At 42.4% G+C, this 14015-nt stretch overlaps 1 protein-coding gene across 3 annotated transcripts in view; it reads left to right on the top strand.

The window, feature by feature from the left end:
- ATP6V1C2 (ATPase H+ transporting V1 subunit C2) overlaps positions 1–14015 on the top strand; it is a 27166-nt gene continuing 13151 nt past the window's right edge. Inside the window, exons 1-5 of one of the 3 annotated variants that reach the window (XM_013172624.3) lie at positions 4832–4954; positions 5134–5503; positions 5659–5815; positions 7377–7444; positions 12103–12188. In XM_013172624.3, coding sequence (XP_013028078.1) covers positions 5687–5815; positions 7377–7444; positions 12103–12188 — 283 coding nt within the window. In that variant the 5' untranslated portion in view covers positions 4832–4954; positions 5134–5503; positions 5659–5686. Of the gene's footprint in view, positions 141–4831; positions 4955–5133; positions 5534–5658; positions 5816–7376; positions 7445–12102; positions 12189–14015 lie in introns of those variants that run through there. The other 2 variants (XM_013172626.3, XM_048071325.2) reach the window with 2 other exon arrangements.

Below are 14015 nucleotides of genomic sequence, written 5' to 3' on the forward strand. Positions count from 1 at the left end.
CATCCTCAACCCCCCCCGAAGTCTAGATAAGTTATCGCTGAATGAGGGAGTTGTTAGGCAAAATCCCATTTTATCGCCTTAGCGCTTAGCGGCTGCTCTCCGCCCGAAGTGTTGGCATTCCGCACAGCCACATCGCAGAGGTAGGAGCTGCCTGTGCAGTTGTGGCTGAGGAGATTGATTTTCTTGCCCTACAGCGAACCCTGCCCACTATCGATGGAAATCAATCAATCCAGAATTTGGTTGAGCAGCATCTTGCAAGCAAACATAAAAAAGCAGGTTGTTAGTGCTTTGTACCATCACCGTCTGAACAAGACTGGACATGCGAAAGTAATACCATTCCTATTTTAGCTTACAGGAACAACAACTAAGACAAAAATCATATGTATCTAATTTGTGTATGTTTTCTAGAAACAATTAAAATCACAACTGAGTTTGTATCACAAGAACACATAATTCTGCTACAAGTTATGAACTGAAGCTGTGTCAAGTAAATCTTTTGTATGATGTTCCCTTGATGATGTATTTCAACGACAGTACCAATATCATGCCTAGAAGGAACTGTTCATATCATTAGAGGGTCTTATAGCTGAGATTCACGCAATATCAACACACCAACATATAGGTGTTTGTGGGGGTGCTAAGCTCCCGTTTCAGAGAGCTAAGTCTTCACTTGCTTAAATGTAGGTTGTCTAGAGGCATTTGAGATGCTGCACGGTATCCAAGACACCTAGATGGGGCTGACACAAGACCTACGGAAAACCCATGCCCTTCTGCAGCATGACCTGGAGGCCAGCCAAGACGTGCAAGGACATCTCAAATGGCACTAGAAGCTCACACCTGAATCTCATCCCTAGTGAATGCAGTTAATGATGCCTGAGGAGCAATGTAGCACGTTAGCCACCAGGTGTCTACTTCGGGGTGAGCTCAATCTTTTCCTAGGTTCTACTGTCTAATTACTTAGACCATTACTAGCTATTAGTAGGCACTTAAAGCTGAATGCATTTATCCACAGAGAAGTGTCTCGTGCGGTTCAGGATGCCCTAGGGAATTCCAGACATCCTGACCCGGCTGGTTGATGTGACACAGTGACACCTCAAAGGGTAGGGTCAGGAGGACTGAACCGACAAAGAACTTAGAGGTACAAATCCTGGAGGTTCTGATATATTGGGGAACTATTAGACATTGTTTTGGTGAGGCTGCCCAAAGATTCCCGATCCTTTCCTCAGTCCTCCAGATGCATTTCAATGACCGCAATGCAGAAAAAAGAAAAAAAAAGAAAAAAAAAAAAAAGAAAAAAGATGGAAGATTGGTAGAATCCAGAGATTCTGGCTGCATAGCAGGAAGCTAAATTTTATTTCAAGTTTCTAGATTTTATTTTTGACAAATTCAGAAATTCAGTTCTCAGGCAAAGGTGATAAATCTTACACATTTAAGACTTTTTAGAAAGTTTAAAGGTAAAAAGACGAACTAGAACATGGACTATTAAAGTTTCAGTCCAGATAACTTTGGAGCAGCAGATCTGCTTGTTACACTTACTACAGATAAGTTCAAAAAATCAAACTCTGAATGATACAGTTGAAGCTTTGATGAAGCTTTTTGCTTCATATGTACAATGAATCTTTCTTGCAAGTAGTAATGATTTACTTTCAGATTTTCAGTTCAATGAATATAGCTGAGGTATGCTGACTGCAAATAGGTGTGAGAGAATGCTTTCAACTAGGAGCAAATAATTTTTTTTGTGTTTTTTTTTCTTTTCTCTTCTAGTGTCAGAATCTACTATGTGCATTACCTTGTGACGTACAAGATACAGTGTTCTGGAACAATGTAGTGATAAGCAAACTGAAAGTAATCTTTACTGGTTTTAATAATTTTAATGGTAACTACACAATGTCCATTCAGTATATAAATGCATACAGCTAAGGAATTATAATAGAGAAATAATTTGCATATTAATCCTAAAATACGTGGAAATGTTTTCATTTAAATAACTGTTTTACTATCTCTATCAAGTCATTTTAAGAGTTCCTTCACTGAGATACTTTATACTAATTTCAATACATTACTACAGTAATACACTTGCAGGACTAGGAAATGGGATTTTAAAAGATTCTTTTTAAGCAGGGGGAAAAAAAGACATTACTGGAAGACTATGCAGATAATATATGTAGTAGCTGTATAAATTGTTTTATAGAGAACAACAGCTCTGTGGTTGCTGTTTTGCAAGACAATACTTAAAACATAAGCTTTCCCATTAATATCAATGTCATAACTGTCTAGGCAATTAAGTTTGATTACCTGTTTAGAGAAATTTGCCTGGGGAGATATTTCAAATAAGGTATTAATGCTTTTAACGACTATTTGGAGGCTGTGTTTTGCACATTAGTGTGACATATGAAGAAGTACTCATAAACATAGAGAAAGGCAAAGTCACACAAAGCTTCCTTGCATTGATGGATCAAAGGGAACAGAAAGACACATGATGATCACAAGGGAACGAAGTGGCTTTGAGGTCACATGGCACAGCACACAGTCCGAGCTAGGGAAATGGCAGGGGACACAGGAGCTACCATAGCTGTGCTAGCAGCAGTGTGCAGCACACTCCTGTATCCCGTGGTAGGAGCTATGTCGCTGCGTGATCCTTCCTTCCACTACCTTCATTGCTGCTTCATCCGGAACTGAAAAATTTATAATGGGGGGTGGGGGGAGATTAAAAAGTCAGAATAAAAGTGGAAAATGTGGTAATAGAAAACAGTCAGTACTATTTTGCTTAGGCATCAACATCATGTTTCCTTGAAATTTTCCTATCAAATCAATAAGTAGCATAATATTTTTCACTATAGTAAAAGGAACCAAGGCAAATGATTACATATGAAACTGTAAGAAACCAAAAAGTGACATTGCTACAAAACATCTACAAAAACATTTAGGAAGGAAATAGCTTGAATTGTAAAATCCATAAATCTGACAACCCTTCAGCTTGGATGTTACCTTATTCCCTATAATATCCATGCATACAGAAGTATCCCCAACAGCTAGCACCACTACAGCAAATAGCATTTCTCATCTGTTAGCACTAGTGTCAGCTGACACAATTCTAACCTTAAGAAGCTTATGAGAATATAACTTTTCTAAAATTAATCATGCCAAGCATTTCTGTGGCTTGAGACTACAGCTAAGATCTAATGCAAACTCTGTACTTAGTTTGAAATGGGGAGGAACTGAAGAACTGCCTTAACTAGATGATAAGGTTTACTACACCTCTACACCCTTCAGGCCACTATTCTGTAGGTTAAAATATATGATGTACTTACCTGAACTAATTAGTTTTCATTATTAAAATGAAATGTACAGTGAAACAACAACAAAAAGGAAGATTAAAAAATAATCACTGTTTCTATGAATGACAGACACATTTATTTTTTATATATATATATATATATATATATATATATATATATATAACTTCACTAAAGTTCTTTTGCTGTGCCCTAGGGGACACCATGTTTGAAAAGAACTAGAATAATCACAATCATGAACACTGATTTTTTAATTACCCCGGGAAGGAAAAAGAATAAACCAAATAAGCAAGCAGACAAAGTGAAATGGTTATTTCAACTCCAAGTCTTTGTGTTTCTTTTTGGAGAGCTTTTAGTAGAGACTCTCCTCCTCCACAGAAGTATTTCTTTTTATATACCACTAAAATGTTAAAAAAAAAGCTAAGGAGGATGAATCCTGATGGTATGTCTTGCCTAATGTAAAAAACCTATAAACCTTAACTCTTACATGAGCTACCTGAAGCATAATTTAGATGGAATTATCCATGTCTAAGACTACAGACTTGTCCATGTCTAGAACTTCTCCTATCAGCTGCTTCTACCTCATGCCGGAGAAACTCACACCCATTAGAGGTCTTAATTAGAGTAATTGCAAACATCAGGAGGTCTGAGTTTGTGCATGACCAGAACTGCCTGGACCAAGCCATTCAAATGCCCTCAGTTTAAGACAGATCAAGTGGAAAAACAAGGGCCATCCTTTTTGAATTCAATTTCTTGTGGGGCTTCGTTTATGTTTGGTACATAGGAACATGAATAGGTCCAGAGGAAAATGCACTGTCTGCTAAAGAAAGTAAAACACGAACTACAGGTGGTTGGAACAAGTTGCCCAGGGAGGTGGTGGCATCCCTGGGGGTGTTCAAGGAAAGGTTGGACCTGGTGCTTAGGGACATGGTGACATTTGTGGTAGTCTGATGGTTGGACCAGATGATCTGGTAGGTCTTTTCCAACCTTAATGATTCTATGATTGTACAGGAAAGATTGCCCAAGTGACAGCACGGTGATTAGAGCACTCTGTCAGAAAATGAGAACTGGATGCACCACGTAGTATCTAGGAGGAGGCTGAATTCCCAACTGCAGAGGTGCCCCTCGCAGGCAGGTACTCAGGTATTTAGATGCTCCTTTCCTTTAGAGCACATCTAGTTCAAAAGGGTCTCCAGAACATTACTCCAGATGAGCTACAAAACACTCCCAAGGTCTCAAGCAAATTTAAGGCAATTTATGACAAACTTAAGACTGAGGACTAAAAGCCACGACTGTATTTTGCCAACGAAGCATCACCTTACAGGCTGCATAAGCATTTGCTACATAAACCACCCAGGGCAGCCCCAGAAACAGAAGCTGCCTCAGAATTTAATTATTCCAAGTCCTTCCGGCTCGCTCAAGTCAGTTTTTATTGAAAGCGAGTGGCATCCGTGTTATGTCTCCGAGTTTAAATGCGCCGAGGCCTCTGCCAACAGGGACCCCCCTGCGCCGCCTCGCCTCAGCTTCCCGCCGGGCCCGGCCCTGCCCCGGCCGCCTCACCGAGCATGTCCGCGCCCGCCCCGCGGCGCCCGGCCGGGGTGAGGAGGTGGGCACGGTGAGGGGGGACACGGGTGAGGAGGCGGAGGAAGCGGACACTGGTGAGGACACGGGCGAGGAGGTGGGCACGGCGGGAGGGGAGCCCCGGAGAGCCGCCCGGGAGAAGAACTGGGGATCTCCGCGTGTGGTTTGTGCTTCTCCGATCTGTTCACAGAGTAACCGCGGCGTAGCTGTCGGCCGGCGGTTTTTGTAACTGTTTTATGTCTTATTCTGCTGACAGCATCTCTGCGCATCTTCCTCCTGCTCCTTCCTGTCCAGCTGGAAGGGAAAACACAGGGAGAGCAATATTCCAGTGGCGCCTTTTGCAGCCTCCAAGTTCAGCAGTCTTCCTACATCTTGTTTCCACATCTGCCTATGAGCGCCCGAAGAAGTGAGAGGCAATACTGATCAAGCAGAAGTCCTGCATGATGTTCGGGTGTCAGCAAAGTCCACAAACCCTGCGACGATGGAGACTGCGCTCAGCGATGCGGGTGGACTGGCATGGGAGGGACAAGGGGAGGAGGAAGCTTCAGCTCCTCGTCCAGAAACTGGAGGGAACAGCCCTGAGAAAGGAGGAACTGCTGCGCTCTCTCTGTGACATTGTGCAGAAGGTCGTGTTCCAGTTCAGTCTGAGACATAGGGTGACTCACTGTACTAGTGTTTCAAAAAATAAATCAGTAATTCACCCTAACTCTGTCAGTTCTTAGGGAAGAGCACGTTTTATGCGGGACTTTGTTAGCCTCTTACCTGCCTTGTGTTTCTACAGTGACCAGGAGTGAAGGGGAAATATCAGCATGTCGGAGTTCTGGCTAATTTCTGCCCCAGGAGATAAAACAAATCTGCAGGCATGGGAGAGAATGAATACAGTGACGCTGAAATCCAACTTGTCCAGCAACAGCAAATTCCATATTCCAGACTTAAAGGTAAGCGGGGAAGCGGTTTAGTTATGGATGATGAAACAGCCCCAGACAGGACTAAAGATTTCTGTGGGATTTTTCATTTGGGATAATGTGCAGAGAGCTGAAGAGGATTGCGACTGGGGAATGAGTTGTGTTCAGTCAATTGAAAATCGATCAGAAAGGAACAGGAGTTGTTTTGCCTGAAGCTGACTTTTGCATTGGAAGGATGTATGTGTAAGGAGTGAGGGTGACCAGTTAAATAACTAATGTATTGCATTTGGTGTACTATTTGCTTCCAGCTGTGACAATCATACAGCATTATACGTCTTGGATCACTAATGCACAGGGAGTAGTGAAGTATCTAGAACCATGCCAGTAAGACCACTGACAGAGAAGACAGTCCTATAATGCACATTTCTCTATGGGAAATAGATGTGTGTGGATATTCAACTACATTAACAGCTTCATAGCATCGTATGAATAGGGAGAGTATTAAACCTTGATTTTATTATGTCTTTGCCTTATTTAATCCTTCTTTCATAAGATTTTCACCTTATTTTTGTTTCATTTGCGGCTGTGAAATGTCCAAATATGCTTCATTAAAGTCAGTGGAGCTACAACAGATGTAGAACTTGGTTCCCTGGGGAGCTGCCATCACCCATCACTTACAAAGCTACATTTAGTGCATCCAGGATCTGGCTTTAATCCAGAAAGATTGTTAATGGTTATAATTTGAGCTATTTATGTTACATAAGGATGCAAATGAAAGGGGATAGTGGCCTTTTCTCAAGTAAATAACCTACTGAATTAGCACATGAATGCTACAGACTGGAGGTGCTGCTTTTTACATGTGCCCAGAGATTGCTATGATTTTACCTTCTGTGCGCCTTACAGTCACCAACCCAGCCAGCGTTGGTGAGAGTCCATTAATGTTAGAGGAAATAAAGTGTTTGCAGCATCTGAAGATGCTAATTGTTCTATGTAAAATTTGTTTTTTTGTTCCTTTTTTCCTTCAGCTTGACCCTTCGTAACGTTGAGCTGTCAACAGTGCAAGAAAAGGTTCGGCAATATATTGTAACACCATACAATCACATCCTAAACATAGGATTGTGACAGTGACAGAGTCACACCAAAAGCAGATGTTGGTGTTGGAGGAAATGTCTTTGTGAGAGGCTTAGTCTTTGGCAATAGGAAAGAATGAGAATGAAGAACCTCTTGAATACATACTGCTTCGCTTGGTTCTCTCAGTACATCAGATTTGTTCTGTATGTATGTTGGGCACATTTCTACTCAGTGTTTTATCAGGAAAAAGGCCAGTATGTTCTACAAGATCATTCGGGAATGAAAACAGGAAGGAAAACATTGATGTATAATCTTGTTGTCATATACAGCTTTTCCTTCATTGAAAAAGGCTTTTTGTACCCTGGGCTTTGAGAAAAGGAATTGCTTCTGTTTTCTACTGAGTGAATGAAATTCTGCAAAACTGTTGAATTCACACGTGCTAAATACAAGTCAAAGTCCCTAAGAAAGCCAACAGAAGCCTTAGACTTGTGTATCTTTCACCTAATTCTCATCTCTTGCACAGGTGGGGACACTGGATGCTCTTGTTGGTCTGTCAGATGAGTTGGGAAAACTTGATAGCTTTGCTGAAAGGTAAAATAGAACTTATTTACTACCTACAAATGAGAAACAGACATTGTTTTTATGGGATGGTATGTCCTTGTGTTCACCTCAGTCTGACTCAGTTTAACCCAGACTACAACCTGACTGAAGTGGATAGGTTTGTTTAACCCTTCTGTCAATTGCCACAGAGTCATCACAGAGAAAGGGCTATTTCTTAAAACCTGGCTGCATGAAGAGAGTGGAACTGTTGTCTGTACGGTGATGTCTGAGTGGCAATACTAGGGAAGCTGTTTCTCAAAGGGAAACTGCTAAAAATTGTTGTTTCTTTATTTTATTTTATACAGCAACCTTGACCCTATCTGGAATCTCAAATTAATAAAGCAACATTTAGACAATATGAAGCCCTCCCTGATTTTCTTTTTTTCAGAATATTTTTCTTGAGATTTCTCTCTTCCAACCAGAGGTAGGAGTTCTAAGCAGTAAGTTCCGAATGAAATCTGGGACTCTCCCTCTTAGCCTCTTAAACTCCCAGAATATTGACTCATGTTGTATCAAACCTATTTATGCAAAGACTTGCGTGATCTCCTTGCTGATCATCACCAAGTTTGCCGTTAGGGCCAAACTGACCTGGGTGTACAAAGGATAGAGAATAGCAAGCTGAGGAAATGTCAGGTTTTGAGATACTTCATGGCACAGAGTAGGCTCTGTTGAGGAAGCAATGAAAGTACAAGCTGCTGCTTCTCTTTTCTTTTCTTTTTTAGCTTCGGAGGCATACCTCACATATGGCTGTGGTCTTGGCCACAGAGGCATATGTTAGCTCTGAGGCTTTTTGCCTTTTATCCCCCAGCCAGGACTGATGAGGAGTTGCTTGTCTAAATATGCTTGGTACTTTTCGTGAATTTCGTCTGGTGGATGCAAATGCTTACAGGGACACTGATATAAGCTGTTTACATTTATGTTAGGCAGTTTGGTTAGAAATAAGTCTGCCAGAACACATTTCTCCATAGGACAGTGTAATGATTTTACTGGTACTCACAGCAGCACTGAATTAGGATGATTTGATCACCCTGGGTTACATGCAATTTTGATCTTTTCAGAATTGCTTTTTCAGGAATTTTTAGCAGGAGAGACCAGCTTAATAGTTAATTCATCAATAAAACCTCCTCTGTTGCGACTCTGTCCATCTGGCAGGGAAAACTACCCTGAAATCTTTGTAAACATGTCCAGGTCCCTGGTTCATACTGCAGAGATTGTCCATAGAATCGTATGCTGAAAAAAAGTGGGAATGGGGGTAAATTTGGAGAGACCCAATAGCAGCTACCTGTTCTAATGCAAGATTTCTCTATTTCAGGGCAGCAGATAGCCAAGAAACTGTGTGATCTTGGTTTAAGCATTGTAAAAATCATGCAGAAATGATTTTCAGAAGGGCTTAAGTAATTCCAGACTTTGTGCTGAATTAGGACTTCTGCAAGGCCTGCTATAGGATCAGTGAAAGATCACAGGGTAGTTTATTCGATATATCATTATGAGCTTCCCAGGCTCACTGTCTCCCACTGTTACCTTTGTCTTAACTCTTTAACATAGTGTATAGCTCCTTGTTCAAGCTGAATGCCACTTTAATCCAGTAACTGTCCCTTTAGTGCCAGTAGTGACACTCACCATATGACACGCATATGCACTGAGCAAAGGAGGCAGTGAAACTTTTGCAGTGTAAGCTACTGAGGTAAGGACTCTTCCTATTTGTCTTCTTTGAGCTAACTAATCAAGAAGACACAATAAGACTTAAAAATAATAAAAACATGCTTTAAAAAAAGAAAAATGAGTTAGAGGAGAGCAATAGCAGAGAGTAATCAACACAAATGTACAGGAAGTCCAAAAGTGTTTAGTGTTAAATATATGCCAAAGGTTTGGAGTATGAATTGAAAGCCAAGGGTTAAAATGCCAAGCACTTGAACTTAGTGGAAGCAAATGGCATCCAGAGGGTTACAAGGCTGTTAAATGACCTGAGCATTTACATTCCTGCTCCTCTGTGGCAGCTAGCTACCTGCTGCACTGTTGCTAGATAAACAAAACTGCCCGTAAAGCCAGGCAGCACAAACCTGTCAGCGCTGCCTCCTGCCAGGACAGCAGAGAAGGGGCAAGAGTTTGCAGGATCTACTGTTTCCATGTACTTTTATTATTTATTTACACAGGAGGCGGAGTGTTTTTCCATGTCACCGTATGGTAGGTAGCATGGTGCTCTCCAAAGCTGACGTTCCCCTCCCTTACTCTTACCCAGGGACTCTCCAGGATCCAACATCTGCAGAGCCTGAAGTTGAAGGGCTTCTGCTGCCTGCAGCCTTTGGAGACCTAGCTGCTAGTGCCAGTTAATACACAGCATCATTTAAAGACTAATAGACTTTTTTTTTTTAATTAAGTAATGACATTGCAGCATTTTCACAAGCAAAATGTGTGGTTCTTCCAAGCTATAATGATAAGCTACATGCAGTTATTTTTGTAGCTTTTCTCTCTACAGGTTTTTATTACTACTTTTTAAAGGCAGTCTGCTTGAAACCCTCTCCTTTTATAACACAGCATTTGAAGGTGATATTTGCTCAAGGTGAGATTCACCTGATCAAATGGAGAGCTTTAAGGGCTGGTCGTGAAAGCTGTGCACCGTTGGATGCTGCTGTAGTCAACGGGGCTTCTCCAGGTGTCTGATTCCTCTCCTTTGCCTCAGCCATCAGTGGCACGCAGGGCGTGCTCTCTTTCTTTGCTTTCTTTGCCCAGGCAATGTATTAGGTGAGTGAGGCCCAGCTGCATTTCCCAGGGTGGAAGGCAAGGTGCAGAGACCAACCTGGGGCAGGAGAACATCTCTCTGGCCCAACTTGTTCTGCCCATACCCTGCCTGAGGGGACCCTGCGGCACTTGGGCTGGAAGGGCAGGGAGCCAAGCCTTGGCTGGGCAACTAGATCTGTAGGGTGCATGAGAGCACATACCTGCCCCACCATCAGTCTCTAAGGTGAGAGACCAAAGCTGACCGTCTCCCAGCTATCAGGTTAGCCACCAGCTGCACTCACCTGTAATTAAAACAGTTCAGTCCCCTTGGAAAAATCACTGCTTTATATGCTTTCATGTTGGCTGCTTTCTCTGTTACATCCTCAGCCTCCTGCAATGCGTTGTTTTGCTCCAAGTTCCTTTGGGCTCCCTGAGCATCAGGAAGGAGCTGAAAACCAGCTGCATCTGCCAGCTGAAAATTGCAGAAGTATTTGGCAAGGTGGCAGCTGACGCAGAACGGCTTGGTGGGTCCCTGCACTCTCCCCTCAGCCTGAGTGTGGGCAAAACACAGTCCTCTACCAGCAGCACCCAGCCCGCATGGGGTCCCTAAGTGTCTGCAGCTGGACAGTGAAGACCAGAGCAGCCCTTAAAGGGCTGTGAGCTGGTGTAAATTCCTCCCAGGGAATGGGGCAGCTCTGTTTGGTGCACCAAGCCTAGACTCTGAACTGCTCCTGTCTGGCGTCATGAGAACAGCAGCAATTCTGACCACTGTATTTTTGGCAGCATCGGCAGTCCCTGATCTTTCCTCCCTGTCACAGGACTGGAAAACCTTTCCAGAAACTGTGAGTTTGTTCCCAGGAATGGAGGTGGGGGAAATCTTTACCTCTAGGAATTAGTTCTTTTAAATGCCCTGTAAATCAGCTTTGCAGCACATCAGAGAATCCTTATCTCTGGTACTTTCACAATATCTGTACCTGAAATCCCTTTCCTTAGTTCTTGAAAGTCACAGGATGTCTCAAGGCACACTGCCACTTTGTCACCATCCCATGATCCACTTCATGTCCCTGCAAATGTCATGATCAGGCAGTCAATTTTTAGCTGTAGCTTTATTTACAAGGTGTAGTAAACCTGGAACTGTTACGGAGCTGAAGGCCAAATGCTGAGAATACTTCTGAGTACAGAAAGATACAGAAACAACCAGAGATGTACTTTGGCCTTTATGAAAGAGGTAGTTTATCTAGGATCAAATGAATCTACTGCTGAAGGGATGTGATGAAACTTTTCTTTTTTTTTTTTTAAAAAAAAAAAAGAAACTGTCTAGAGAAAATCTTCAGGAGAAGATTTGTCCAAATCACTGCTCAGAATCAAAGGAGGATTTGAACCTTGTTCTCACACATCTTAAAGTAATGTCTCGTCCACCATGCTAAAGAGAGGAGAGAAAGAGAGTCCTCTAAAGAAGAGGAATAAGATGGAAATTCTCACTGTCAAACAAGAGAACATTGTTGTTTTCCCCTGAGTACCCAGTCAGAACCTTATCTCAGCAACCCCAAAGGTTTATTCAGCATCCTGTGGACCATATTTTCAAGCAGGGCTAGACTGGATGGTTCTGTGTGTAGTCTTGTCACTCCATCACTTTCAGAGCTGTGAACATGGGTTTCTTGTCTTCTGGTTTCTGCTACAAGTATCATGACTTACAGTGTATTTTTAGGAAGCCTAGAGCACTGGGAAGATGATATTACCTCTGTGTTTACAGAATTCAGTGTATTTTAATTCTGCTATATGCCATAGTGTTTATTATCATTTTAATTGCAAATTGACCTGCCTTGCTTCAGAATTGTTTTGTTTGGGGATCTCCATGTTTATCAGATCATTGTGGTAACTATTTTATATTGACGTTTCTTCACTAACAATGTTTCTCTGTTACACTTAAGCGTAATAAAGAAAATAGCCCAGTATATAGGAGAAGTTATGGAGGACTCCAAAGACAAAGTCCAGGAAAATCTTCTGGCCAATGGAGGTAGGTGCTGTGAATGGGGATATCTTAATGCATTGATGCTACTGGTATTTGCTTCAGAGTACAAACACTTAGAATTGAAACACTCACACATTAGTACGGACAACAATCAGGGATACTTCTTAAGAATATATCTGGCCAGATCCCTTTTTTTTTTTTTTCTTTTTCTCCAAAGTTCAGAGAAGCTTTATCCAGTTCCAGCTTTGCTTCCAGGACAGCATCCAGTGGCTGGTATCCCTCTGTGGAATAAATATTCCTAGCACCAGAGCTAAGGAATGAAGAGCAAAGAAGGAGACATCCTCCTTCATTCCTAAAATGATCTGGCACCTTTTTTGGTCTCCATGAACTGGATCACGTCCAGACAGCTAAACTGTATACAGCAGCACAGCATCCATGAGTATTTTGCTTTCCCTCCCTCAGTGCTGGGATAGATCCTGTGCTCTGTTAACCGTGGATTTCTGACACCAAAGGTAGACATTTGAGGCACTGGCTCCAAAACATGACACATTTCATCTCCTGGGGAGTTAAGAGTTGGTTGTGAGCAGCAAGACCGAAAATACCACGTTATATTCAGTGCTGCAGTTACAACCAAAGCCTGAGCAGTTTCCTACACTGATAACTTGGCATATGTAGGTTCTCTGTGAGTGGAGCTGTGATGCTGTTCAGCAGTCGGGTGGGTAAGGACTTCCCAGGCCGGCACAGGCAGCAGGACATGAGTTCTCCATAGTCCCTGCAGTAAGAGTCCCTCTTGCTGCCCTGTCCATAAGCTGCAGCCTCAGGGGAGAATGAGCTGCGCTCACTAGGTCATGCCAGCAGCCGCTGGGATGTGCATGTGCTGCTCCTGTTAAGAGCAACTTCACATTGGTTTCCCCTGTGATGTCCTGCCCTGGCTGGCAGCTGTTGCATAGCAAAGAAGAGCAGGCAGTGACAGCAGGGACACTTCTGACATGATGAATTTGGAGGCCAGTGCTCCCCTGCATTGTCTCTAAGCACTCAGTGTGGCGTTTTTGTAACCTCCAAGAACTTATTTCCCAGCTTTATCACTTAGCGTGGTACTCAGGGCCCTAAAGGGAGCCTGTATCAAGGACAAAGTTAACATTTAGGAACAAATCTCTGCACGTTTTGTGAGACCTTCAGTGGGTTTCAGAGCTGCTGCAGAGCATATTCTTCCCGAGCCATCCTGGACTTGTAGAGTGAAGCTGGATGTGGTACATGTGCTACATACAGGCTTGTAGAGGAACGCTTTTAACTGTCAGACAAGCTAACAGCACACACTCCATCACCCTTCGATTGTCTGCAGTGCTGTACTTCAAATCTGTATGAGTAAAGGATAAGGAGGAAGTTCTTTCAGAAATGCCCTTCATGCATGAAATAAGACTGACATTTGCTGTGCGCAACTACTTAACAAGTACCATAATCCCATTTATTCTGTTACAGGGCTAAAGGATAAAATGAAATGTCTGAAAAGTATGTTGAGAATTGCTGATTGCGGTGGTGTTACAAGCATGCATCTGTGTGTAGTAGTGCTAGAAACAAGTCTTGGTCTGGTTGTAGAGATACAGTGATCAGGTTACGATGGATTTCTCAAGTAACAACCTCGTAGCTTGATCACGATATCCCTATGACTTGAGAAACAACAGGTTCAGCTTATTTCCTTTGTTTCCTCTTTCTACACCCTTTTCCTTTCCTGTCAGCTCTGCATGTGCTGTAATAGAAGGATGTGGAAATTATTTGTGTATGTTACTAGTTTCTGTCCTTTGGTCATCCAAGTGAGTCATATCGTATAACTTTTCAAATATTACTGACTGCTTCTTAAAAAAAATGGATCAA

This window comes from Anser cygnoides, chromosome 3, assembly GCF_040182565.1.
Source record: "Anser cygnoides isolate HZ-2024a breed goose chromosome 3, Taihu_goose_T2T_genome, whole genome shotgun sequence".
Lineage (NCBI taxonomy): Eukaryota > Metazoa > Chordata > Aves > Anseriformes > Anatidae > Anser > Anser cygnoides.